General features: G+C 42.0%; 1 protein-coding gene across 1 annotated transcript; it reads right to left on the bottom strand.

Annotated features, from left to right (window-relative positions):
- Positions 1-200: 200 nt before the first annotated feature.
- mmrn2a (multimerin 2a) lies at positions 201-27,576 on the bottom strand. Its single transcript, XM_079168938.1, has 12 exons — positions 27,339-27,576; positions 16,736-16,858; positions 15,186-15,292; positions 14,492-14,572; positions 10,863-11,237; positions 10,376-10,456; positions 5,493-5,926; positions 4,976-5,233; positions 3,980-4,444; positions 3,438-3,780; positions 1,666-2,190; positions 201-1,519 (listed from the first exon to the last, which is right to left on the bottom strand). The coding sequence occupies exons 1-12, from the start codon at positions 27,566-27,568 to the stop codon at positions 1,116-1,118; spliced, it is 3,426 nt and encodes a 1,141-aa protein (XP_079025064.1). The 5' UTR covers positions 27,569-27,576; the 3' UTR covers positions 201-1,115.
- Positions 27,577-27,961: the final 385 nt, after the last annotated feature.

The following is a 27,961-nucleotide window of genomic DNA, read 5'->3' as shown; positions in this document are numbered from 1 at the left end:
ATGACTATTTTAAGACTTTTTTCGACACACTGTTCAATTACGTTTTTAAGACGTTTTTTGACATGCTGTACTATGACTTTTCACAAAGCTATACTACGACTTTTGTACGACTTTTTTTACAAACATACTATACTATGGCTTTTTTCATGATATTTTACATTACTTTGTATCATGGACAATACTGCAACTTCTGTAGATAAAACATTTTTATTAAGTTACACACTGACAGTTTAGATAAGAATGTTCTATCATCTGACTTTTCTATAAACACATTCATGACTTTGTTTACACCAACAAACGGCTCAGCTGTTCCTTTATATAAATATATATAACATATACTGCTCTGTGTTTTTACCTTACTATATTGGTACTTTACAAACATTACACATACAGGTGACTTTAGATACAAACGTGTCTTTATGTAAAATAAAAAAAGTTCCCTTAAACACAGACGTGATGACTTTTACAGACATGTTTAACTCAGAGAGAAGCAGCTGATCTGTGGTCAGATGTGTTTCTGAAGATGAGCAGAGGAAGCTGAAGATTGATTAGGACTTCAGGTTAAAGTGACACTGCAGGGTCAACAGCACGTCGGAGTCAAGTGTAACAGTAAGCAGACCAACCAGATAAATCAAACACTTCTGACTTATTATCCTCAACCGTTTTGTCATTGACATTAAGTAATGTCTTTGTTTTGGGGCTTGAGTCAGGATGTGGTTAGCCTAGCTTAGGATAAACACTGAAAGCCAGGTGTGTCCTATGTGCTTCTAGTCTTTATGCTGAGCTAAGCAAAAAAACTGCCTGACTCCAGCTCTGTACTGAACACAAAGAAACACAATGCTTCAGTTCGAAGCTTTGCTTGAAGTAAGTGGCAACGGGAGCGAGTTGGAAGACACAAAACGAGGAAACTGAGAGCATGCAGTTGAATCTCAGTTGAATTGTTTTGTTTGACAAGTTGGCTGTATGGCTATCAAGATTTTAGCCTGCAGATTCATCAGAACTGAGGTGGTGGTTTAAGGGTTGAGGGTGCTTTGGAATAAACCTCCACTAACTGGAATATGTTTGAATATGTTTCAACTCCCAGAGTGTCTGATCGAGCGTCTTTCCTCCAAGCGTCAGATGGTCCGGTGGAGCAGCAGTATGGTGAACACATTGTCCTCGGACTTCGCCCGCACTGCTCCCTTCAGTTCCAGCCTCACCTCTTCCCCCTCCCTAAGCTGCAGGAGGCCCACATCGGTGACCGGCCCAGCAACTGTCACCTCCCGGCGGTGTAGAGACACCGGAGTTCCGCCCGACCCCCTCCTCAGGACCACGTGGGCGGGACCAGGCCTCAGGTCCAAGGTGAGGACGAACAGGTAGATCCCGTTCAGCGGAGCCGCGAAGGTGCCGGTGTCGGAGTAAAACTGACCCCGGTTCAGTGATGCTTCAAACGCGATGACGCTGTTCGAGATGCTCAAAGGAGATCCAGCCACAAGCAGCAGGGAGTCTCCCGATAGGCTGGGCGGGACGGGAGCAACACCTGGAGAGGAAAGGAGGGTCAGGAGTCTGTACAAGGTGGTCTCTTGATGAACCAAAAACAAAAACAAGAAGGAAAACCTCACTGAAAAAGTAAGAGAGGTTTAGGTGGAGAAACCAAAAACCTGCTTGCATCCAGTCTACACTCACCTGAGGTCTCCCTCCTGCTCCGATGGCTTCCTCCTCTTCCTGATCCTCCTCCTCCTCCTCTCTTCTTCTCTTTCTTTCCGTCTTTGTTCTTCACCAGCTGCCACAGTTTGTCGAGCTCCAGCGTGGCGTCCGATCCCACCAACACGTCGGCGTTACTGAAGACGTTCTTGAACACCCTCAGATGTTCCTCCAGCCCCCTCTTCAGCCACATCACCTCCACCTGCAGTTTAGACTCCACGTCACCGGGCGGCGCCTCCCTCTCAGCTGAAACGTTACAGGATTTCTCCTCTAGCCGGAGCACCTTCAGCCTCAGTTCCTCCACTGTTTTCTCCAGATTCCACAGATCACTGCCGTCTCCTCCGTGCTGCGGACGCCTCCCCTCGGGGTGCAGGAGGAGCTGGCGCTCACGGGCTGGAACTCCACCGCTGTTCACCCTCATGCTTCCAGGGAGCCAGTCGTCAGAGAGAAGATGGGACGAGGAGGAGGAGGAGGGCTGGTCAGCAGATGGCACCTCCTCTCTATCTCCTGGGTAGAAGAAGGAGAAATAAATGAGTCCTAGTATTTTTTAAAAAGAGCTGGAGATGGTGTTTGCGATGTCTAATAAAGGCAAAACATTCCTTTAATACTTCAAGTTGCAGTACGAATTCACTGTACTTGTATTTTACAGTATTTCCATTTTATGTAACTATATTCTTGTACACTACATCTCAGAGGGAACTTTTGGGGGTCAATCCTACACACATAATGGGACCATGAAAAAGCTGTTCCCCAAGCTCTATTGGCTTTATATGACATGGGCTACCACATCCGGAGAAAATCAACCAATCAGTGCAATGTAGAGACATAATCTTGATTCATATTTGATCGCAGTTCACCAGCAGAGATTGACAGTTGTGTTCGAGGCTCCTCCTCTCTGATTGGTTGTTTTGATGGGAAAACTGGACAATATGACAACAAACATCCTGCTGCCTTTGAGTTCCGGAATGAAATCCAGAAATTAAGCTTCATTGAATGTCTTTAAATGCATGCATGCATAAATGTAGCTAATTTATGTAATACAACTTCTCAACCCACATCTGTTTGTACTCAGTGAGGGAGTGGATACACTGAACATTGTTTTAATCTGCAGCCTCAGATTTTATTTGTTTTATTTGTTGCAGGAGAAGTTGAGAATCTTTATCATTTTTGGTTGTGGAGTTGTAGTAGTTTCTCCCCGCCGCCACTAGATGCTGCTACAAAGCTGTATTTGACTCACAGCTCAGACTAATTTAACACAATACTCACATAATGTACATTAAAATATGGTTGAGAAGAGACTAAATAAATGTATTTATTAAAATATATTTATTCATATTCGTCATATATGTATATGTTTACATTCGTGTCTGTCCAAAATCACTTCATAGTTTTATCCTATTAGACATTTGTGTGAATTTGTCATAACTAGCGTATTGATTCTTGAGTTTTAGGATGTTTTGCGAGGTCACGGTGACTTTTGATAAAGGTGGACGTCATTTTCATTATTTTATATACTGCTGGGTAGCTTTATCGGTAATAACACTTCTACTCCACTACATTTTGGAGGCCAATATTTGTACTCCACTGCATCTATTTGATATCTTGAGTTCCTGTGTAGAGTCAGATTAGTAATACAAAATATAATCAACTAATAAAGTCTGATTTGTACTTGATTAAACGTACCACCAAAATGAAACTCTTTGTAAGTTTAATAGCTGAAGTACAAACTAAAGCTTCCTCTGGGTGGTTCCTACCTGGCGTGTTCAAGTTGTGTCCTCTCAGTTTCTCCTGCAGGAGCCTTAGCTGCTCCTTCAGAGCTGGGATGGAGTGGGCCTCCTGGTCCTGGACGGGCCACTCCAGGAACTCCAGCACCTCCTCCCCCAGCAGCAGCTCCAGCACGTCGCTGTGTCGGATGGCGTCCGTCAGCAGAGACGTGAAGGAGCCGGACAGGTGTTGCATCTTCTCCACCACCTTCCTGTCCGCCTCCTTCAGGCCGGAGACCTCGGCCAGAGCGACCATCACCGAGCTGCTCAGCCGGGTCAGGCTTTGATCCAGAGTCTTGGTCCTGTTGTGCTCCGAGGCCAGAGACTCTTTCACCTGCAGGATGAGGGAGAGATGTTTAATTTCAATTAGTATTGTTCTAGTATTATTGTTTTTGGACCAACTTCTGAAGTAAACATCTGTCTCTTTGTATTTTTATACAACCCTCCATTTAAAAAAATGTATTTAAGTAATGAAAACAAGGTGGTGCTCTGCTCAGTCTCTGGTAGGGGTGTAAGGATTTTATTTTTCATACCTGCTGGAGGCCATATTGGATCGTCTCCACTGCCGGCTCCCAGTCGCCTGCTCCGCCCCACAGCCCCGCCCCCCCCTCGCTTTCCTCGTCCAGGGCTAATCTATTCTCATTGGCCAGCTCCGTCACATTAGCCACGCCCCTCTCCAGTCGAGCAATGGCGGCCTTCAGCCCCTTGCAGTCGCAGCCTGTGGAGAAGTTGTGCTTGTAGAAGGCGTCGTACAAATAGTCCACGTCCACATCCATCTCATGCAGCCGCTCGCCCTGGTGGCTGAGGTTCCCCGCCAGCTCGCCCACCCGCCTCAACACCGCCTCCCTCGCCGCCTCCACCTCCAGCCCCGTCTCCATGAACTGGACCTGACTGGTCCTGGCCGTCCGGTTGATGTGCTTCTCCAGCTCCTTCAAGTCTCGCCTCAGCTGCTCGACGTCCCCCGAGTTCACCTCCACGTCCTCCATCAGGCCGTTCACCTGCACATCAACATGTGACGAGGAATTTATTTATTTTCTCATTTCTTTATAGCTTGTTTCGTTGACTCAAGAAAATAAAATGTGTATCTTGAGCACATAATTATTAAATAATAATTTGAGTGGAAAATTGATGTAAATCTGTTTTTCAGGAAGTTGGGGGCCTGTAATGATCCCCGGAGCATGAATACTGGTGAGTTTTGCCCCCACTCCCTTGGTAGAATTTCCATGTATTTCCCTAATCCCATTCCTGCTCTCCAGAGGATGAACCCTTTAGATAGCAATGATCCCAAGATTTCTTTCTCTAGCACCACCCTTAGGACAATCTTTACAGTTTTAGATCCAGTGCTGGTGAAGCATCAGGGTGTTATTTGTTCTGTGAACCACGTTATAATCGTGACCATGTTGAACAGTCTGCTGAGGGGCGCTATTCAACAGGACTCTGCACTGATTGATCGTGGCTGACAGTGACTGTGAACAGAATTATGGGTAACATAGTTCCAGAGGGAATGAATGTGTTTTGGTTCGACCCACCTTCACTGTGTTGTTGACCACCATGTTGTCCAGCCGCTCGACGGCCTCCCAGAGCGCCGCGGTGTGTGAGGGCTGCATCGGCGGGTGAGGGGTCAACAGGGAGGGAGGAGGGGGAAGATCCTGCAGCTGATCCTCAGTGGTCTGATCCTCCAGCTGATCCTCAGTGGTCTGATCCTCCAGCTGATCCTTAGTGGTCTGATCCTGGTCCTGGTCCAGCTTCAGCTCAGTTAGTGTGGCATTCATAGCCTGCAGGCTGACCTGGGATCAGAGACAGCAGTTACATGGCTGTGATGGTGTTTAATCATCAATACCAGTTTTTTTCTTTCATATTTTGAGGTTTTCTTGTCTGCTAACCAGAGAAAGATAACACCTTTTAAACATTTAAACTGTTTTAATTTCTCTGGAAACATTTGATTAAAATTGGATGATGTAAACAAATAATGAATTGCTTAAAAAAGCGACAATAATTAGAGAATAAAGAATCCTCATTAGAGAGCTGTCCCCGTTGTCCACCGACCTGCAACATCTTCTGGTGGCGTTTCAGCTTCATGTCGATGTCCGTCTTGAAGCTGGTGAGGTTGTAATGTAGCATTGCATGCTGGGAGTGCAGCCTGATCTCCATGTCTGTCCGCTGGCTCTCCATCTGCTTCCGGACCTCCCTGACATGCTGAAACGCCTCATCCAGTTTGTCATCTAGGCGCTCCACTGCTGCGTCGTCGAGTTCGGGGCTGGCCGGGGACCCAGACTGCATCTCCACCTCCGGCTGGCTGCTCTTCAGCTGGGCCACGTCACGGGCCAGGTCCCCTACCTGCCGGCTCAGGTGCTCCAGTGAGCGGTTGAAGCCCTCCAGGACCGGCTGCAGCTGGGACATGACCAGGGCCATCATGTCGGGGACGGGGAGGGCGGTAGGAGCGTCTGGGTATAGAAGGGAGACAGCATCCACGTCCTCAACTGGAAACAAAAATTAAATTAAATTAAATTTAAAAAATAAAATCATTTGAGGATAAAAACATCCTCTGATCACCAGAAACCTAAAAAGTTTAGAAACCTAAACATATTTATGAACAAATATATATTATGATCAAACTAAAATATATTTTAATATTTAGAGGAATGCATACAGTTAGCATGGTAGCATGCTATGTTATCGTTTAAACTCTTGGTGTCGTGATATGGTGAACAGCAGAGCATAATATTAGGATTCATCCTCTGAGAAAATATGAACTAGACTTCTGCATTTTTAGCCGAGCTAAAATAAAAATACAATAACAAAATGCTTTTCATGCATCCGCCCACACTCACAAAAACACAAAGCTAATCTTAACAAGACAGAACACACACACTGTCTGGTCATTCATGGCTCTCTGGGGACGGGCAGTTGGTTGACTTCGCTCTAAAATGGAACCAGTTTAGTTTCCAAACTGGAATATAAACACAGCATAACCATACACCTGGAAAATGCTCCAGCGGGGAAACATAAACGCCTAAAACGGCGCCGAGGCCCCCGAAATACACCGATGTTGACACACAGAAGAGCTGTCGGAGATTCAGTCAAAAATGACACAAGCTGAGTTTCCAGCAGGAGAGATGATCAGAGATAAGATGAGCTTTCACAGTTTATTTCTGTTGGTTCAGTAGAGACCGAGTGAAGCCAGAACACACACTGACCGCAGGACGCTGCCGGTCCTCCAGCTGGACCTCGTTCATCGGAGGTCTGAGACGCCTCGGGGCTCCGTGGATCCATTTGATCCTCTGTGTTGTTGTTATTTCTGGAGTTTGAAACAAACCCAACTGTGCTTACATTTCCTGCTATTTATCTGTATCCTGATGATGTTTGAATCCAGAGCACCATTAATCTCCTCCACCAGATTTCAATCACAGCTACAGTTTCTTGCTAACTGAGGAACTGGCAGGTGAAAGCATGAAATCCTTTTCATCTTTAAAGGCATTCTGCTCGGTGATATTAATATCAGGTATCCCCCTCTTTACAACCACCAGCAGACAGTAATTGTGACCAAAGTGAATAAAACGGTATGTCACGTTATAAAAAAATACATTAGAATAGTTTCCTTTTGTCTCCATAGACATGTTTCCTGCATCAGGGGGACAGAAAACATAACAAAGAAATAAAGAAATAAGAAAAGAAACCTCTGTTTTTTATGTGAAACTACCGTGGAAAATGCCTGAAACAACGCTCAGCACTTCAAAAAGAACACACGCAGCATTTGATGGGTTAAAGGAAAATATGATATTGTATACAGCATATTATGGAGCCCACAGAGCCAAAGTTGTCCCCTTCTCGCTCAGAAGAGTGAGCGTAGAGAATCAGTATTCATGGTTTCAGCAGAATCCCAGAGGTCCTCCTGCTTACATAAGATCCTAAAACAGCCTACATAACCAAAAAAGGGAGATGCCACACATCTTTCACAAGGGCCCTGATGTAGTTTCAGCATCATGCTTGCATCATAACATGACCCGCCATAGGCCACACATAAGACATCTTCCATAAGGGCCTGACACCGGTGCCAAGCTATTACTCCAAAAGAAGACAAAGTCAGACCAGTAGACTCCAGCACACATGTAACTTCTGCTGATTCAACCAGTCAAAGCAGATGGCCGCCCACCCAGAGTATGGTCTAGACATACTATATATAGTATGTCTAGACCATACTCTGGTATATATATATATATATATATATATATATATATATATATATATATATACGTATATATATGAAAAGCGTCTTCAGATAACTTCTGTAATAATTTGACTGCACACACACACCGTGTTGTTTCTCTGTCGATGTGTCAGTATTTGTGTATTAGACAGTATGAGGTACATTTGATACTTTTTTTAAAGTGAGGATATTTATATTTTTCCAGTCTTCACTTTTTCAAAGGGCTGTTTGAAGGTTCAGACTTCACGTCAGGTTTGCGTCCAGTTTAGGGTGAGGGGGGTCAGGAATGTATCATGGCAATGAGGGTCCCCACAGGTATAGAAATACAAACATGAGTGTGTGTTTGCCTCGGGTCACTGCTGCCACTCTCCTCTGGAGACACAGTCCAGACACAACCACCTTAAACACACACACACACACGCTTTCATCACAACCTGTTTTCAATACAACAGAACAAACTCAACCACATGCTGCAGGGTCCTGAGAGGTCTATGATCTCAGTACAGTGAGGCCAAGCTGCGACAGGAAGTTCCAGGTCACCTCCAGCTGCGGGTGGGGGGGTGGGGGGGGGGGGGGGGGGGGGGGGGGCGCTCCAACATACCCCGGGTCAGCTGGCAGTGCTTCTAATGATTGTGTGATTTACGGACCCGGAGACGAGTCGACTTCCTGTCCGGACAAAACGCCGTCTGTTACACAACTGTGGTTCTGTTTTCTTCTTCTGACGTTTTGTTGTAAATGTCACAATTAAAAAGGTAAGACGACACTTTAATGAGACACGTGGGGAACAGAGACAACACAGCCGCAAACTGAGCACAGGACGAGAAAACTGAAGAGAATAGAAACCTCAGTATTTATCACCGGGTTAGTCCGCCTCATGTTTAAAAGTATTTCTGCTTCTATAACAATTTGTTGAAATAAAGGTTTATTTGAAGAATAGCCTCCAAGCTGGATTGATATTGATCAGTTTAATTGGAGGAGAAAAGGATTTGAGGACGAAGAATTACTGATGAGTTTGCATTTTTGCGCACCAAACAATCCTGCAGCTCATTATGTTGCATCAAAACTTTTGTGTTGAGTCAAAACTCAAAACACAGGCATGATACACATATTTTTAGACTCTGTGTGAATTACACTTCCAGAGGATATCATTATCTCTGATATGCATTGTGAATAAACATCCATAAATCTGCTTAGAAATCATAGATTTCTTTTCCTTATAACAGCAGAACTTCATAATGTTTTTAGGCTTTCATAGCAAAGTAATCCAGTTGTCTGTACATCCATTGGTGCACCATAAACAGGAGCTGCTAACAGGTAATTCGACATATTTTATATACTTTATATTACAACACATACATATTTAAGTGCATGATTGTCCTCCAATAAACAACCATGCAGGGTTTTTCCGAACAGTCCTGCCAGTAAGGAAGGAAATCAGTCTAAAACACTGACGTGGGATTTGAAGGGACTGATGGAGCTGCAGAATGTTCCTTTAAGGATGATGTAATGCTGGCCGGTGGGAGGTCAAAGGTCAGACAGAACTGAGCACTGTGGGAACCTGAGAGCGAGGCCGATCCCCAAACAAGCTCCACACAGGGCGGAGGAAGTGTGTGTGTGTATGATGTAATGTACATGCTGGTCTGGTGACACAGGAGGTGTAATATAGTGTCATCTTATAGTCCACACACACACAATGTATGGGAGACAGAAGAAAGAGAGGATGTCCTGTGGAGGAAGTGTGTGCGTGTGTGTGTGTGATCGTGTGTGTGTGTGTGTGTGTGTGTGTGTGTGTAGTTACCGGAGGTGTCATTGCAGAGGAATGGAGCTCAGTGTGTGTGTGTGTCTGTGTTGTAAGTCCCTAATAGGATATGAATGAGACATTAGGATTATTATCAACTTGAACTGCCTTCACACACACACGCACACACACACACGCACACACACAATAAAAATAGTATAATCAGGAAGTATTAAAAGTAAAGAAAAGCCGGATTTCACTGTTGTAGTTGGTCGAGGTGGAACTCATTTTTAACTATTAGCTAATGATTATTTTCATTATGGATTCATTCCGCTGATTATTTTCTCCATTAATCGATTGATTGTTTGGTTTTTAAAAATAGTGAAAGAATGAGAAATGCAGAATTTTCTGTCAATGGACCAATTGATTAATGGACTAATTGTTTCAGCTCTACAAAATCATATTTCATAAACTCTTTATATGTTTTGTGTGTAAAAAATCTTAATTGGTAAAATAAATAAGGCTGTCAGATAAATGCAGTGGAGTAGAACTATAGTCAAATAAAGTAAAAGTACCTCATACGTGTACTAAGTACAGTACTAATAAATGTACGTAGTTACATTCCTCCACTAGTTAAAGATTACTAAATACACTGTTGTATGCTATATCACGTGTGAAATACATCATCTGTCAACATTCATCCATCATCGTGTAAAAATACTGCTGAAGTCAACACCTCAACAGGTAGATATTCCTCTTCTTTCAGCCAATCATGCCCTCACACGCTCCGAAATATTCACTTTTAACATCATGTTTCTTGGACTAATCACAAGGCAGTCCACGTTGGTGGAAAACCCCCAGATATGATATGTTCAACAACTATGGACCGATATAAACGTTTGTGGTTATCCTTGACCTAAGCGGTGAATTGGAACAATAACGCTGAACCTTGGACACGTGTGGAGGTGAGCAGTGTCATCGTACCTGGAGCAAGCAGCTCTGTTCTCACGTTTTCAGATCCTCCAATCAGAGCTGAGCTTCCAGAATCCAGCTGTGCACCAGAGACTGTCAGAGTGAAACACAACAAGCTTTAAACACACTGGAAACACACACACATATATATATATATATACACATGTTTATGTATCTATAGGTATACATGACAAAGGAAATACTTTCGTATTTTCATTGATAAACTTTGAGTTTCAGTACAAATAAAAGGCTGAGAATAGAAGAGAGGACGTCCTCCTTTAGAGAACTGTTAAACACTGCAGTTTCCCACACACACACACACACACACACACACACACACACACACACTCACACACACACACACACACATTCAAAATCTGGACTGAATTAAGTTCCTGAGCGATACCAAAGTTTAGCTGTTTTGTAAAAATAGTAGAGAAAATTAGAACAGGGAGAACGAGAGGTCACAGTTTAAGAGTCACATTTGATCAAAACTCACCAGGAAGGTGGTGTTTCTGCTGCCCGTGGTGCTGATGGTGTTGGTTGGGTTGATGGGGTTGATGGGGTTGATGGGGTTGATGGGGTTGATGGGGGTGATGGGGTTGATGGTGTTGGTTGGGTTGATGGTGTTGGTTGGGTTGATGGGGTTGATGGGGTTGATGGGGTTGATGGTCATACATGTACGTGGTTTGGTGTGGAGTGGGATGGGGGGGGTTGGGGTTGGGGTGGTCGTCCGGATCCAGGGCCGGGTGTGTGGCGTTGTGCTGGTTGTCCCGGTAGCCGGTGTCATACAGCTCCTGGTGGTCGTTCTGTTCGCTGTTCGGGTCGCCGCGCTGCTGCTTGAGCTGCTGCTGCTTGAGCTGCTGCTGCAAACCTGAAACACACACAAAGGTGGACAGATGAAGAAAGGAAAACATTCTAATTCTACTCCACTACATCTCAAAGGTAAATATTGACTCAATATAGAAATAGTTAGCATCTGCTTTGAGTTTGTGTTTAAGTGACAGTTTAAAGGTGATTCACACCTGTAAACTGATGGCATCCTGTTCATCAGAACAGTCATCAGATAAACCACCACAAGAAAACTAGAAGTTTCATTTTTTTTTTATGTCAAATACCCGAACTGCTTCACCAACGTGCACCACAGTTACAATAAATATTGGCCTATATATGTGGTCTGGCAGTCATAACACCTGCAGCTCAATAAATATTGGATCAATAAGGAGGTTTATATTGAATACCACATCCTGACCATGAATACAACTAAACACAACTAATGATAAACAAGTTATCATACAATATAATGAACATCAGTTCAGAGGCAGCGGTGGATGTCACATCTCCTGTGAAATCTAAACATCTACTTGATGTTTCCCACAAGATGAACTCTTCTGATTCAATGAAATAATAAATTCAGTATTGACAACGGCTTACTTCTTATAATCCTTTGTACTTGCTGTATTTATTATTCATGTTTTTTCTTCATAACAGCAAAACTTCATTAAAGTGAAATTAACTGAGAGAGAGCGAGAGATCAACAGGAAGTCAGGCAGACGGCTAGAGTGAGACTGAGGGGGCTGATGGGAAACATGCTGATGTATTTGGGGATTTCTGAGTTCATTGTTTAAACTTTCAGTCAGAGCGACAGCAGGAACAAGGAGCTCCATAGCAGTGACCTGCAGTCAGCGTGGAGGGCAGAAATACACCATGCTGCCTCTGCAACACTGGAGATGAAACAAAAGGAGGAGGAAGTCCTGCAGAGTCATCAAATCTGTTTCCTTCAGCATTTTCAGGTCATCAGCTGAGACCAAAACCTTCAGACAAAGTGAAGACGTTCTCGCGGGCAAAGCAGACTTTGAAGATGTCTATAATCAATAATGTTATATTATAATAACGATGTATGAAACAACAATGTGTTGTGTGAGGGCTGAAAGTATTTGGACTTTTATGGGCTTTGTATACAATACAATAAGAGACGACCAAAATGCAAAAGAGCAATTTCTTACTTTTCCATTCAGCACTTATATTGTAACTGTCACTTCAACTTTTAGTATTTCAACTTCAGACATAAATTTGTTTTCTTTCTTGTCTTCAATTTTAGTTTTTTACAGCCACAAAAAGCCATTTTGACTCAACATGTAAAGCTGTTCAAATGTTTTAACTGCAAACTTCAGCAGCAAGTTTCTGTACGCTCTCGACGTACAGGAGGTGGACACAATAACAGAAACACATCTATTGTGTGAACAGGTTGTAAAAGTTGATTGTGATGACTCACCTCTGAGGTGTTTGTATTTTAAGGTGTTCCTGTTATTGTGTCCAATCTGTTTCTGCTGGGCTGCGGTTCTGTTGATAATTTAATTACGTTGACTTCAGCTCGCAGGAAGTCGGTTCAATCGGAGGCGTGGTGGGAGCAGACTGTACCATTGGAGGTATGTGTGTGTGTGTGTGTGTGTAACTGCCTCTTTGTTTGTCTTTCTTTGTTAAATCAAGCCTCTAAAGGCCAAAGGTCTATTTTAGTCTGAATTCAAAAACATAATGTTTTGATTCTCAGAGTCCTCGGTGGCACTCATGGTACAAATATTTCATGTTATGTCCACTACCGATGTTATTTTGTACATGGAGGACACAACGCTGCACACTGTTTCATCCAGACTGACAAACGAAAGGGCAGAAAGAGACAAAGATCACTAAGAACAGAATAAATCACCAGTCATTGGTTAAACTAGAAGTTTAGCATCAAAATGTGTGCAGATTTTGAAACAAGTTCCTGTTTCAGTGACAAGTGCATAATAATGCCAATAACAAGGTGTAACTAAAGGTGCACTCAGTAGAGTGCAGATCTCCACCAGGTGTGTCTGCAACGACCACTGCTGTGTTGTGTGATCGCATGAATACAACTCACAATTGGCTAACCCCTCGTCTAGACACTAACGGGCTGTAGGGCTGTAGGGTGGCTTGAACCCACCAAACTGTCTGCTCGCGTACCAGCGGCTGAGTGGCGGCAGTGAACTCAGCAGTGGGTATACTGGTGGTTCGGTTAGCTGTTGGCACTACTGGAATTGGATTAATCGAATATGAGCTGACACTGTATCCTCATACAACAGTTCGTATGATGTCTTACTACATTTTTTGTGCGTTGACTACGACAGTCAGCAACACGTGTCAATTTCCACTCGTTACATGCATACAGACTTTTCAAAACAAACCTCCATCTTCACAGGAAACTACACAGTCAGGTTTCGTGGGATATCTATGAATTACGGCGCATTATTTTTCGTAGGTATAGCTTTGAATGAGGACTGACAAATTACTGTTTAAACATATTCAATCCAACCACTTAGTATGCAGATGAGGGACCATTCAAAATACAGAGTAGTCCTCTCAGCCATCTGACTAAAAACGGTCAACATATACAAACACAGTTCATCATCCACCTCTCAACATCTGAAACGTCCTTCACCAGGATCCATGAGCACAGAGCCGTCATCTAACCCCCACCCAACTGTGCTGGGCTGAAGTTAAAACAAACAAACCTCCTCCTTTACTTCATCAGGTCACAGTAACATTCACTGTCAAGCTGCTGTGACCTCTGACCTCTCTGTACAGGGTTAAACCATATTGGTACACTCTCCCACTCTTTCAGTGTGTGAGTCACTGTTTGTTACAGGCTGAGGATGTGTGTGTGTGTGTGTGTGTGGGGGGGGGGAGGCTCAGCGACCACACCTTTTTCCCCGGGAGAGGGAGGAGGTTGGACCTCGTCCTGACCTGAACTAAAGGTTTATCAAAGCTGAGCATCACTCTACTGCTTCACAGCTTCCTCACTTTGTTAAAGAAGCAAGAATGAGTCAGACTGCTCTGACACTGTTAACCAAGGAGTGCGTGCGTGTGTGTGTGTGTGTGTGTGTGTGTGTGTGTGTGTGTGTGTGTGTGTGTGTGTGATAAAAAAGAAAACAAAAGGAAATTTGATTTTCACAGGGCAGTCCACGTCGGTGGAAAAACCCCCAGATATGATATGTTCAACAACTATGGACCGATATAAAAGTTTGTGGTTATCCTTGACCTAAGCGGTGAACTGCAACAATAACGCTGAACCTTGGACACGTGTGGAGGCGAGCAGTGTCATCGTACCTGGAGCAAGCAGCTCTGTTCTCACGTTTTCAGATCCTCCAATCAGAGCTGAGCTTCCAGAATCCAGATGTGCACCAGAGACTGTCAGAGTGAAACACAACAAGCTTTAAACACACTGGAAACACACACACATATATATATATATATATATACACATGTATACATGATAAAGGAAATACTTTACTTTACTTTAATACTACTACGTATTTTCATTGATAAACTTTGAGTTTCAGTATAAAGAAAAGGCTGAGAATAGAAGAGAGGACGTCCTCCTTTAGATAACTGTTAAACACTGCAGTTTCCCACAGACACACACACACACACACACACACACACACACACACACACACACACACACACACACACACACACACACACACACACACACACACACACACATTCAAAATCTGGACTGAATTAAGTTCCTGAGCGATACCAAAGTTTAGCTGTTTTGTAAAAATAGACTCCTGTAGAGAAAATTAGAACAGGGAGAACGAGAGGTCGAGTTTCCATTCAGAAACACACTGAAACCAGACTTTGGATCTTTTCCCAAACAAGTATCTGTATTTATTGTGTGACATTTACCAATAACATAGTATTCCTACATTGTGGTATTACTACTTTTACTGAAGTAACAGATCTGAGAACGTCTTCCTTCGCTGGTAACGACAAAGCGATGCTCCTGCTGACCCACCTGCATCCTCACAGTTGTGTCCTCCGTGTCCCGGACAGCAGCGCCACAGCAGAGCGGTGGAGATCTGCTGCCTCTGCCTGTAGATTGGCCGGGTGGACAGCTTGTACCTGCACATTTACACAAACACAGACACACACACACAAATACGTTGAAGCCAAAACTCACATTTGAAACTGAAAAACACCTCAAATTTAATTTAAAAGATCGAAAACATTGAAGAGACAGAAAACCGCTGGAACAAGTGGACGGAGATCTGATCTCAGATCAGAGTTCTGCTGATGTCGGGTAAGAAATTAAAACCCCAGAAAATTTCCGAGAACTGGAATCCAACTGGAATCTGTTTGACAGTGTGGATTAATCATCTAACGGGGTTTCAAAAGGGTTCCCTGAGTGCAAATAGTTTGTATAAACTTCTCGTCATGTCCATCTGATCCTTCAGCTGAAGTGGACACAAGAAAATGTGGAAAATCTAATTTACAGTTAAAGAGGTTATTAAATGAGATGTTGTGACTGTGGATCAGGTTTCAGGAAATGTTCCAGACTCGTAGTTTGTTTTATTAACTGTTCCAGTTAGTTTTAATGCACACACTGTATATAAACATTGATTCCTTCTCCTGTACATTAGATTTATTTCTTCTTCCCCCACATTAAAAATAATCATGAATTTGTACATGAGTACATGTTCTTGAGATAAACTACAGATTGACAATGAAACTAGTTTTGGTTATTCATAAATGAGATCTGACTGAAAGAAATAGGTTTAAGAATTTAGAAACTGGTGGTTTGTAATGGAAATAGAAGAATCTGTTAAGTCCTCATTTCTAAATGAGGATTTGATCCTCTGCTTCGTCTGATTCCTCAGTCCACTGGATTGTATTTCTTCTCCAAAAACAGGAATTACTAAGAATAATAAGAATTTCAATGAAAGGAGGGACGTGTTATAGCCAACTGAGGAACAGGAACAAGGCTGTATCCTGTTGTTTTGTACATTTAACATATTTGATAACAGTGATAAACTGCTCATGTTGTGATTTAATGTTTTTATTTCACTAAGCAAAACATGAAAAATAGTCTAACAGCACTGACTGACCTGTAGGACGCGTCCAGACTTTATAAACAGAGTTTAAGGTGAGTTACAGAAGCTGACAACTCACAACCTCTTTATACCTCACAAGATGGCTGATTGTTCTCATTAACCAATGAGAACTGGACACAAGCCTGACCCCGCCCCTACAGGATGATACAGCTCCAATGAAGACATTTCAAAATAAAAGTAGAGGGTAATTATGTGTAAATTCACATATTTTATTTCATATATTCTACTTTATTCCTATATATTATATGCAGTATATTAACAGAGTATCTTCATGGTGTGGTATAAGTACTTTTACTGAAGTCAAGGATCTGAATACAAACCAAAATACTCTCAACATCTGTTAATAGCCGGGATACTACTATGCCTGTACTCAAGCTCATAAATGACTGTAATAGGACTCCTGTAGTACTTCCTTATTCCCCACTGACACTTGTTGTTGTTGTTGTGTACTCACATGACCAGCTGACAGTCGGGCGTCCCACTCGGACATGGACTCTGAGACTTGATGGTGTACTTCTCTGTTCCACACGCCACCGCCATGGTAAGCACGCGCCTCTGTACGAACGCACACCAGTTCCTGCACAAGAGTCAGAGCCAGAATTTCAGGAAGACGGATGAGATCATTTAGAGTGAGAATTTGCTTGTTTGCAGTTTGTCGTTGCCTCCTTCCTGTTTGGGTTCAGAGGTCAAACATGGTGTCCTCTCCTCACAGACCACCAACATTTAACTTGAGGAAAAGATGGACTTTGCTAAATTTGGACGGAGCCAGGCTAGCTTGTTCCCCCTATTTTCAGTCTTTATGCAGAGCTAAGCTAACCAGTGACTGGCTGTGGCCTCACATTTACTGAACAGAAATTGAACATCTGACTCTCAGAGAGGAAGAGGATGAGCAATTTTTCCAAAATACCAAACTATTTATTGTACAATAGAATAATATTGGGAGAAACAGGAGGAAATAGTGCATTCTTTGGGGACTACTTTCAGCAGCGGAATTGGTGCTCTGGTGAGTATTTGTATGCAAGCTCTATGCACAGATATATCAGGTCTGTTTGGGTCTGAACATGATACTTAATGACAAGAGGTTATACTGAAATGTAAATATAATGAACTCACACACACACGCACACACACACACACACACACACACACACACGCAGTGAGGTTTCAATCAGAGTCAATGAGCAGCTGTGGTGAATAAAGCCAACTATCAACATGTGTGTGTGTGATGAGGTCATAGGGTTACAGACGTCAGATAAGGTGTGTTTAGGGTCACCACAGACCACCTCTGTGTGTGTGTGTGTGTGTGTGTGTGTTTACAGAAACACACACCATGAAGTCACACAGAAGAGCCCAGAGGGCTTTTTCCTTTGTGGGGTTAATAACATTCAACATAATCACAAAAGATACATTTACCACTTCAAAACTCATTAGATTATCTGGAAAAAACTTTGTCACCAAACAAGAGGGGTGGTCAGAGATGACAAGTCCTGGGGCCCCCTGTTGGAAAGTCAAACAACTGCAAAGAAACGCAAAATGACTACAAATACATGTAAAATGACTACAAATAGATGCCAAATGACTACAGAGAAACCAAACAACTTCAAAGAGACACAAAACGAATACAAAGGGGTGCCAAACGAAACACAGAAAGACATGCAAAACCTCCACAAAGATGCAAAATGAACAATAAAGAGGCGCGAAACCACGATAAAGAGGCGCCAAACCACCACTCTTTCAATCTGGGGTTTTTACTCCAACGTAGGACAGATGGAGAGCTTTTTATAGGTCTTGATCCAGGGGACTGTTGCCTCATAATGAGTCCACAGCAGTTATTTATTGATGTTATTTCATGTTAGAATATTTAAAGTTGTTTACTTGGCATTGATTTATTACCAAGGCTTTAATGTATTTTTCTGTTTGTGTGGTCCGGTTTGCTCTTGTCTTTTACCTCATACACCTTCCGTCTAATCTGTTCAAGAAGCAGCCCTGCATGGTGTTGATGTGTGTTTACTGTCATGTTGTAGTGTTAATGTTGAGCTGTTTGTCTCATCGCTTCCTGTCGGCTTAACTCTGGTTAAGCAGTGTCACCACCAGCTCTGAGAGTTTCACAATCACTCCTGTTTCTGGACGTGACTCTTTATACAAACACATTCATCCAGTAAACAAACTCACATTATCTCATTTTTCATTCATAGATCAACATCCCTCTTTTCTCTTCCTGTATAACGGTTATCATCTTGAACCAGTGTGTGTACACATTTGTGTAATTACATGTGATTTGGATAATCATGTGAAACCATTAATGTGCCAAACGAGCTTAGTCATGCTTTAGTTTCATTTCTCCCGGGACCTTCTCATCTAACTGAGTGGATTGACCACGAACCGTTTTTTGTTATCGACAATGTTGTGGTGGACTGGGGGAGCGAATTACCAAATTTAATTGTTCTCCACATATTATCAGTACGGTGCAGGATAAAGACTCCCAATAATCTGTTTGCAGGTTCTTAAACCATAACCTTTGGAACAAGCTTTATTTCCGACCAACGAACAATTAAGTCTCGATACAGAGTTAGAAAATGGTGAGAAAAAGCTAACTCAAGACAAAACTGATACCTTTATTTGCTAAATAAATAAATGATAAAAAAAACCTCTCAGCAGTGTCTCTGCTTTCATGTCCTTCTGAATGCTGAGAGAGGATGATTGACTTACTTTAATTAAAGATCATTATATTGAGTTTGTGGATGTGACAGAAAGTGATGAGGACAAATTGATATAAACTTCATTTACTCGGGTAGTCTCATTGAGATTGAGACCTTTTTGTCCAAGAGAGAAACATTCATGAAACAACCTGCTGCATCGCTCCACCGTTGTAGGGTCTGTGAATGAAAACACATGCGAAGTGCATCATCCAGATGTGCCGGAATGAGGAAGAAGCAACCCGCATACTGTATTTCAAATTTCATAGTACAAGAGACGCTTTTGAAATTCTGAAGGCTGTTGTGACCTGTTGCCTTTAGGGAACGTGTTTGTTCAATGTTCACACAGTGAAATACAGAAGTGAAAAGTTCCTTATTTTTGCAATTCAAGTTGTTTACCAAAGTTGCGAGCTGGCAAAATGTCCCCTCAGTCCCCAGCAGGAGCTTTGTGTCTTTGACTCCAAGTTATGAAGTTATCTGCTGCTCTGAACTCGCACCGACCCGTGCGACTCCTGGCTACCAGATTGCAGGTATTACACAGTAATCTAATTGTAAATCCATTGTTTCTACATGTGAACAAAATCCTCTGACTCAGAAAAGCCCCATGTCATTTCCTGTGGAGAGCTATGACATCACCGGAGAAACACACATGCCCCCCCCCCCCCCCCCCCCCCGCCGTGCCAGGAAATTCCTCCATATCCTGAGCTGCTATAACACGCTCAGACACACACCAAAAATTCTGAGTCTCGCCTAATTTTGTTTCCGCGTGACGGGTGTGGTTCGTGGCGAAAAAATAGACAGGAAAGGACCTGGCTCACGCAGGCGGTGTGGCTGCTCTAACCTGTTAAAATGGCCGCCGAAATAAAAAGCAAGAGGTTCTGCGATGCACAGGCACTGCTCATGCAGAAAGTGGGGCCTGCAGGAGCAAAACGTTGCAGCTGGTAAAGGTGGAGCTCATTATCTCCGCCAGGAGTAAGTCTGGGGGGGAGCATGTGCTTTCGTTGTGTGTGTGTGTTCATGCATATGCGTGTCTCTGTCTTTCTGTCTGTCTGTCCGCAGCTAATCTCACATACTACTGGACTGAGCAGCATGATATTTTATGTTCTCATTTAGGAGTGTATGCTCAAGGACCTCTTGTGGTTTCGGGGAAAAACATTTTTGAAAAACTTGTTTCAGAAGCAAAAGGCATTTCTCGTCAATCAGCCAAAAGTAGCTGTCAGATACATGTACTTCAGTAATAAAGTACATTATTTACAAGATATAGTATAAAGTAACAGTAAATAGAAATACTCAAGTGAAGTACAAGTACCTCACATTTGCACTTCATACACCCACCATTCACCCTAACCTTTGACCTGTGACTAGTGTGCAGTAGATAAATATTTATACAAGGTATAATTATTAGGCTGTAAACAGGGTTCGCTGTCCAGACTACTTTCATGCACAGGTGAGTTTGAGAACTGGAACAACATCAGAGAATACATCTTTAATCTTAATCTTCAGGTTTAGTTTGTCCTGTCAGACTGAACTCACATCAACTAAAGCCCTCCTCTTTCTGTTCATGTTTCTTCTTCACATGACGCAGCTTAAATCTCAGATATTATAATTCATTATATCTGTCCTCGTTTAGCCTGCGGCTCCACTTTTGTAAAAGCAGAATTAGACTGGGGCACACTTTTAAAGAGAGGGGGGCACATTTGTAAAATGAATTAAAAATGTATTAAGACTCACATTTAATGTACTGTTGATAAATGAATGCCAAAGTAACAACTTTAGATATGCAAATATAAAATCACATCAATAAATGCCATTTGTAACTCCAAATATCCTGCAGCCACGGACAGAATATGAGACAACAGACTCCTGACCAGACATGTAAAAGGCCACCAACCTCTCCTTCTGTATATAGGAGCAAGCAGTGTTCGAATTACACCGTGGTTTTAGGAGGAGCCCTTTTTTGGGGGGATGGGGGTTGGGAGGGTACTATACACATGCACACACACACCCTCTACGTACGGTGCATGACGCATTGGATGGCCGCAGCAGGAACAGACCGTGTGTTTATTGGACACAAATTATTAGAAATTGTTATGCACAAATAAACACGCACATTGACAAGTGCTTTGACGTTATCTTGTTATTCTTATAGGGAACTAGAATATACAGGACAATGTATACATTTGAGAGCTGCCCCTAAATTTCTCAAATGAGGAATTTTAAACCCTGAGAGCAAAACTCCCCGGACTGAACGCTGTATGTGTAGCTGTGTTAAGTCTCTATTGTCGTTGTGTTTAAAATAGGGCCCCGAATTACAAAAACATCACAAAATAACTGCTGGATTGTGTTGATCGTGTCAGACTGAAGAGATGGAACCTTTCCAACACAAACAGTCATTTGGTTTAATTTTGTGCCGTCACTCGTTTCTAAAAGGAGGCGTCACTTTGTTCAAACAGCACAGAAGACATCTCTTCTTTATTTGGGGCTGAACCTCAAAGTGTCACAGGCACACAGCTGTAATGTGTAAAACTGTCCCTTTTTAGCTGTGTTTTTGTGAGCATTCGATAAAGAGACCTCGACTCATCCTGAGAGAGACGGAGAAAAACAAGCTGTGGGATTTTCTGCTGCGGGTCCAAGAGTTCAGGTTCAGATGTTTGTGAGTCTGAATGATGACCAAAGATAGAACAGAAGACTAGAATGATCTGTTATGACGAGTGATCAGCAGGTTTCATTCAGATATCAGCACTTTATCTATTCTTAGTAGTGTTTGTCGTCAGGGTGATCATTAAAATGTAAAGGGTTCATCCTCTGGAGAGCAGGAACATCTGCAGCGAGTTTAATGGAAACGGGACCTGTGGTTGTTGAGATATGTATCTCTTGACCAGTGTTTGACTGCGGTTTGTTTTTTCTTCTATACTTAATGCATACATTTCATTCTTCTCTCCTCCCCTTCTGTTTCTGCAGAGTTCAGAATGTGTCATATGGAATTTAAAATAAATTAAACTGCAAGAATTAATAAATCCTGCTCACAAATGAATACATGAGTCGTGTCGATCAAACTTCTTGCAATCAAATCAGTTATCTAGTTGCTCAACGGGTGTCACAAACAAAGAAAAAGTCACGCTCTTAAATGTATAAATGATGTGCACATAATACAAACATAAAAACATATTAATGGAAGAGCACACATTCGTTTTTTCTTTCTTCACGACACCGGCTGGGCTCCATGTGTTGCAGACTCTGAACAAACCACAACAACAAAAACAACGGAAGACAGATTTGTGGAACATGAACGTCGTTATCTCAACATTAAACAACACGCGGCATGTGTCGCCATGTTTACTTTTGTTTATCTTGTGCAACATTTGAAGTTCTGGAGGGAATACGTTGGTGTCGGTCAGGATGATTGAGCCCTGATCTGCTCCTTTGTGGATAGTGGGAGAAGTAAGACAACCTCGTTCAAAATCCCATTGACATTTGTAACAATTCTAACAAACATCCAGTCATAGAACAGAGACTCTCGTCATGTGAATCAACACATTCTCGAGAAAGAATACCTCCCCTGACTGATAGTCATGATCAAATTCACCATCTCAGCAGAATTTATCCACCTGCATGATCATCAGTCTGATAACAACACCACCTTTGAATCCTGTTTTTTTTTTATCCACTTTTCTTTGGACGCTGAGTGTCGTCCTTTCATCTGCCAGCTGTGTGTCTCCTGATAACGGCTGAATGAGCAGTAAATGATGCCTTGATGGTCACGTTATCTGAAGCTTTAGCTCTCTTTGATCTGAATCCGGCTGCTCACGGAGCATCTTCTTCTTCGTCCTCTTTAGTTCAAGTTGGGTGAACTTTTACTTTGAAAGGATTCCAGTGAGGCCTTCGATTATAAGATCAGCAGCAATTCAAGCAGCCGAGAAGGTTAAAGGTCCCAACAGCAAGACTAAAGAACTAATGTTCCTCTTAGCCTTGAAGGCCACCATGACAGACTGCTGCCAAAGAAATAAGAGGGCAGAGACGGGAAGACTTTACTTCAAAATAAAAGCATATATTTCTCTCTCTAGCAAGTTTCAAGTAGATTTCAGAGCAAGGAAGTGAAACAAACGGCTAGAAGGAAAGACGGAAATTATCTAAAAACTACTTTAATGATGTGGAATATGATCAGCATGTAAAGTCGATGGGATTTCTAATCAAAATATGTTTCTTTATTTGAACACGGACAATGCATAACGAACACTAACCTGAAGGAGAGATTTAATGCACCGGGTTTTGTAACAAGTTTTCCACCATAGTCACTGGGCTGGTACGGGAAATGATGAACTATCTCAAATAAGTTAGACATTAAAAGAAAATTAGACTTTAAAAAATGTACAAAATACCAAAGTCGTCAACCGACTAAAACGTGTAAAAAAACACCACAACAATACTTCTTTAAGTTCCTCCGAAGCTTCAGATATTTTCTCCTTTCGGCTAAACAACAAACTTTTCCCCCTCCACTTCATCAGCACTTAACTACCTGTTGACGTCTGACCTCTGAAGTATGTATATCCCCCCCTACACTGCAAATGTGGAAAGCTGCTCTCCATTACAGCACAAAGAGCTCCGTTTGTGAACGATGTCATTAAAGCAGCTGTTTAAAGTGTGTGTGTGTGTGTGGGGGGGGGGTCTTTGAGCTAATGGAGGGTTGTTTTGTTAAGAGCCCTCAGGGATCATTTTATCAGCGAATCTGCGGACGAGTCCTGCAGTCTAATGCATGGATGTGGGTCAAAATAATGACGGAGGCCTGTATGGGTGCGCTCGAGACATTTAATCCTCTTATTTGATCTCAGAAACACATTTCTAAGAGATAAATCGAGCACAACTAATAAAGTAGGTTACATTAAAACTGTATTTCCTTCATAAGATTGGACATTATGGATTGTCATTGGTAGCAGCATTCAGCTGATAATCTTTTTTTCTTTGTATTTTTTCTTTTAAGATTCAGGAATGACTCGGGATCCCTGTACATGTAGGTGGAGTCTGTGATTTCCTCTGAAGCAACATTATCCTGCCATCAATTAATGATGCAAACATAACGACGCTGGTCTGTTGTCTTTGGACTACGTGGTGAATAAGGAATCAAGCTGAAGTATAGGTGTAAGATCCAGGAGTGGAAGAAGCATTCAGATCCATATCGTCCGACGATGATTTAGCGTTTTATTGGTTTCAAATGACCTCGTAAACTGGCTACTTGTTAAACAATCCAGTCGAACGCGTCGTTTCTCAGCTCCAACTCCAGTCTTGCATCTCAAGTTGCTAATCGGAGTGCAAACAACGAGCAGCACACGGAAAAGAAAGTCTTGAAGACAGAATAACAATAAATGATCCTTGAACCCCTTCAGTCCTTGTACAGGTATGAGATGTGTACTTAAACATGGAGGAGAATGTCAATATCAGAGGGAGAATGTACAATTTCTTTTACATTTTAACAAAAATTCCTGACTGAAAATATCGAAACAGATTGTGTGGAAGAATTTATCGGCTAGTTATTGGACAAAAGATATTTCAGTCTAGACCGAAGTGGCGGGCAGACAGACATTAGCATCCATACAGCCCTGCAGCTACAGGTTTTATTTTTACTTCACGCATTAAATAATAAACTGCAGTGAGAGACTGTTTTCTGCTCAGTGTGAAACCTGTTCGGAGCGGCTCGGTCTAATACCTGGAGGACAAACACAAAGAGGACACATAGAGTCTGTCTGAGTCTCACAAGACTCATAAAATCATAAAATGAATGTGTGGCGTCTGGACTGTGTGTGTGTGTGTGTGTGTGTGTGTGTGTGTGTGTGTGTGTGTGTCAGCAGCAGCCTGGGTGGTACCAGCCTATTATAAGCATGCTGGCAGTCAAAACATTTGAGCGCTCCCTGTTTCGTACTTCTGTATGCAATAGGAGTGACTGTGTGTGTGTGTGTGTGTGTGTGTGTGTGTGCGTGCGTGTGTGTGTGTGTGATTGTAGTTCTATCTTTGTTAGGACCAATTTGAGTTGTAGCCTTTGATATTTTTGTAAAGTGGATTTCGGGTGAACGTTAGAGAATCAGATTCAGATTGGGCAGTGGTGGAAGGTATCTAAGTACATTTATTCAAGTACTGTATTTAAGTACCTTAAAACTTTACTTGACTATATATACTTTCTGCTAATTTATACTTCATCTTCACGACATTTCAGACGGAAATACTTTTACTGCACTACATTTAGTTGAAAGCTTTAATTACTTTTGCAGATTGAGATTAATACTAATACATGATGGTTATTATTATGTATTAAACTACCCAGCAGTATATAAAGTAATCAAATGCAATATTAAAGTGATGAACACATAAATACATCAACATTTATAATCCAATAAAATAAATAGTATATTATTCTGAAGTGGGCCGTTCTGCATAATGAGTACTTTTACTTTTGGTACTTTAAAATACATTTTGAAGTAAATAGTTTTTTATTTTTACTAAAGTATAATTGTGCTTGTAAGAGTATTTCTACACTTTGATATGTTCTTTATTTTTTAAGTTGTATAGAAGTATAGAAGAAACATGATGTCTGGAGAGGTGAGTGTGTTTTTATTCTTAAAAATCTCTAATAATAATATCTATTGTATCTCTTTCCAAACTAAACTAAATAAATGAACTATGTCACAATATCACATTAAGATACTGAGGTGCTGGTCTTACAGGAAGTGGCAGAGAACAGCTTCAGCCATCAAACTCACATTAGCTCACATCTTACATTACCAACTAAAAAGGAAACATACGTAACATTCAACATCACAGACAACACCACACTGAATTTGAGCTAGTTTTAATATACAGTTAGCACGTTTAGTCCAGTGGTTCTTAACCTAGGGGTCAGGCCCCTCCAGAGGGTCACCAGATAAACCTGAAGGGTCATGAGATGATTGATGCGAGAGGAACGAAGTAGAAACTAAGTTCTGATTCTCAAATCTGTTTTCATTTTCTGGACTTTTCTCAAGTCTTTGAATGTTCATTTGAACATGTATTTAAATGAAACCACGTGAGAAGTTGAGAGGAGAAATGTCTCTTTGACATCTGAAATGTGACAAGGAGACAACTAAAATGTGTTGTATTTTATTGTATGTAAAATTAGCTGTAACTAGTACTAACTACTAGTCTAATGAAGTAAAAAGTACAATATTTCTCTCTGAGTGGAGTAGAAGTTAAATAAAATTGAAACAGTAAACAGTAAGAACAAGTATCTAAACAAGTATTACACTACTGGCTCCCAGCCTCTCAGATGTTAACTTGGTGAGTATAATGTTATCATTACTGACAGGAAGGATGAACTGGATCGCCAACATAATAATACATAACACCAGAATTATAACTACACATGTGCAATGTTGTATTTGGTGAAAATACCAGAAAAAAACCCCAGAACAGTACAATTTAAAAATAATTGTAATCTTCCATTCATCAGCTGATTATTTTCTCGATTAATCGTTCACTACAGAGACGTCTATGGTGATGTTGTCAGATTACTTTTGTCTGGCCAACCGTCCAAAAACCCCAAAATATTTAGTTTGCTGTGGTACAGTCTGACTCACAGGATGTAGACTCTGCCTGCAACATCATCCTCCCCGTCCGTCATCGGCGTGTTTCTGTTCTCAAAACACCCGTTTCACTTCTAGAGCACCGACGAAGATCAAATTATCTTTTCCCTGTTTTATCAGTAAATGTTGTATCACATGGTCATTTTACTGCCAGGGATCCCCACATGCAAATGTTGCACCAAAACAAGTTCCCTCCATCCTGACACTTTTTTTTCCTGAGCACCGTCGCTACATCTGTGATTGGTTTGAATAGAATTATCACCTCGTGGTTGCATGCCTCCGCCAACCAGTCGAGTTGCAGTTTACAAACGAGTCTGTACAAAATGTCATGATTTTATCCTTTTAGACATTTGTGTAAAATTGTCATAATTAGCATTTAAATTCTCGAGTTATGGCCAAAAACGGTGAGGTCACAGTAACCTTTGACCACCAAATTCTAATCAGTTCATCCTAAAGTCAAAGTGGCTGTTTGTGCCAAATATGAAGAAGTATTGCAAAGCATTGCTGAGACATCACGTTCACGAGAATGGGATGGATGAGAGGTCACAGTAAACTTCACCTTTGACCCAACAACATAATACCCTCAAGACTAATTGTGATATGAAACAATGAAAATCAGCACATTTTCACATTTGAGACCCTGGAGAAGTTAAATATTTGACTTTCATGGTTTATCAATTATCGAAAGAGTGACAGACTTCATTGAATGGTTGAAAGCAGAGAAAAAAATGAATAAGTGGTGCTTTGGGCTCACCCGGTTCGGGCTGGGTAGTTCCCTCTGTCTCCCAAAGGAGGGGTCTCTGACGCCCCGGGGTGATGCCTCTCGAAGTTGGGGGGAGACGCTGCTCCTCCTCCTCCTCCTCCTCTTCCTCCTCTTGCTCCCAGCTCCTCCTCGTCCTCCTCCACCTCAGGGTCTCGCGCTCTCACCGCACAGTGAGCGCTCACCAGTAAGCCCAGTACCAGCACCAGTTGTCTCACTGCCATCACGTCTGCTCTCCTTCACATCACTGAGTGGAGGGGAGCACGACCACCAGCTGCTTTTAAAAGCCTGGGGGGGAGAGAGGGAGGAAGGAGGGAGGCCACACCTCCTGTTTCCTCTGCTGCCCCTCCCCCTTCTCTCTCAACAGTCTTCTGCCATGTCTGCATTACATTTGTTATATTATCTAGAATTTTGTCATCCTGATTTTCCCCCATGTAATTTAGTTATTTTGTTCTTCTCTGTTCCAACAATATTAACTGCATGTCTGGAAGAAGTACTTCGTTCTTTTAGTGAAGTAATAGTTATACTACAGTGTAGAAAGTCCTGCATTTAAAATCATTCTTTAGTAAAAGCACTAATCATGCAGATTGGCCTGAACATATGTTATTGGATTATTA

The sequence above is a fragment of the Pholis gunnellus genome (assembly GCF_910591455.1).
Source record: "Pholis gunnellus genome assembly, chromosome: 11".
Classification (NCBI taxonomy): domain Eukaryota; kingdom Metazoa; phylum Chordata; class Actinopteri; order Perciformes; family Pholidae; genus Pholis; species Pholis gunnellus.
Note: the sequence above shows the minus strand (reverse complement) of the source record. Positions and strands in the feature narration are given on the sequence as shown.

Coding starts and splice junctions, on each gene's coding strand:
- mmrn2a (XM_079168938.1), bottom strand. CDS start 27,568: ATGGCAGTGAGACAACTGGTGCTGGTACTGGGCTTACTGGTGAGCGCT. Junction 16,859..27,338: donor AACTACCCAGCCCGAACCGG/GTGAGCCCAAAG, acceptor ACTCTTGTGCAG/GAACTGGTGTGCGTTCGTAC. Junction 14,573..15,185: donor ACACAACTGTGAGGATGCAG/GTGGGTCAGCAG, acceptor TCACTCTGACAG/TCTCTGGTGCACATCTGGAT.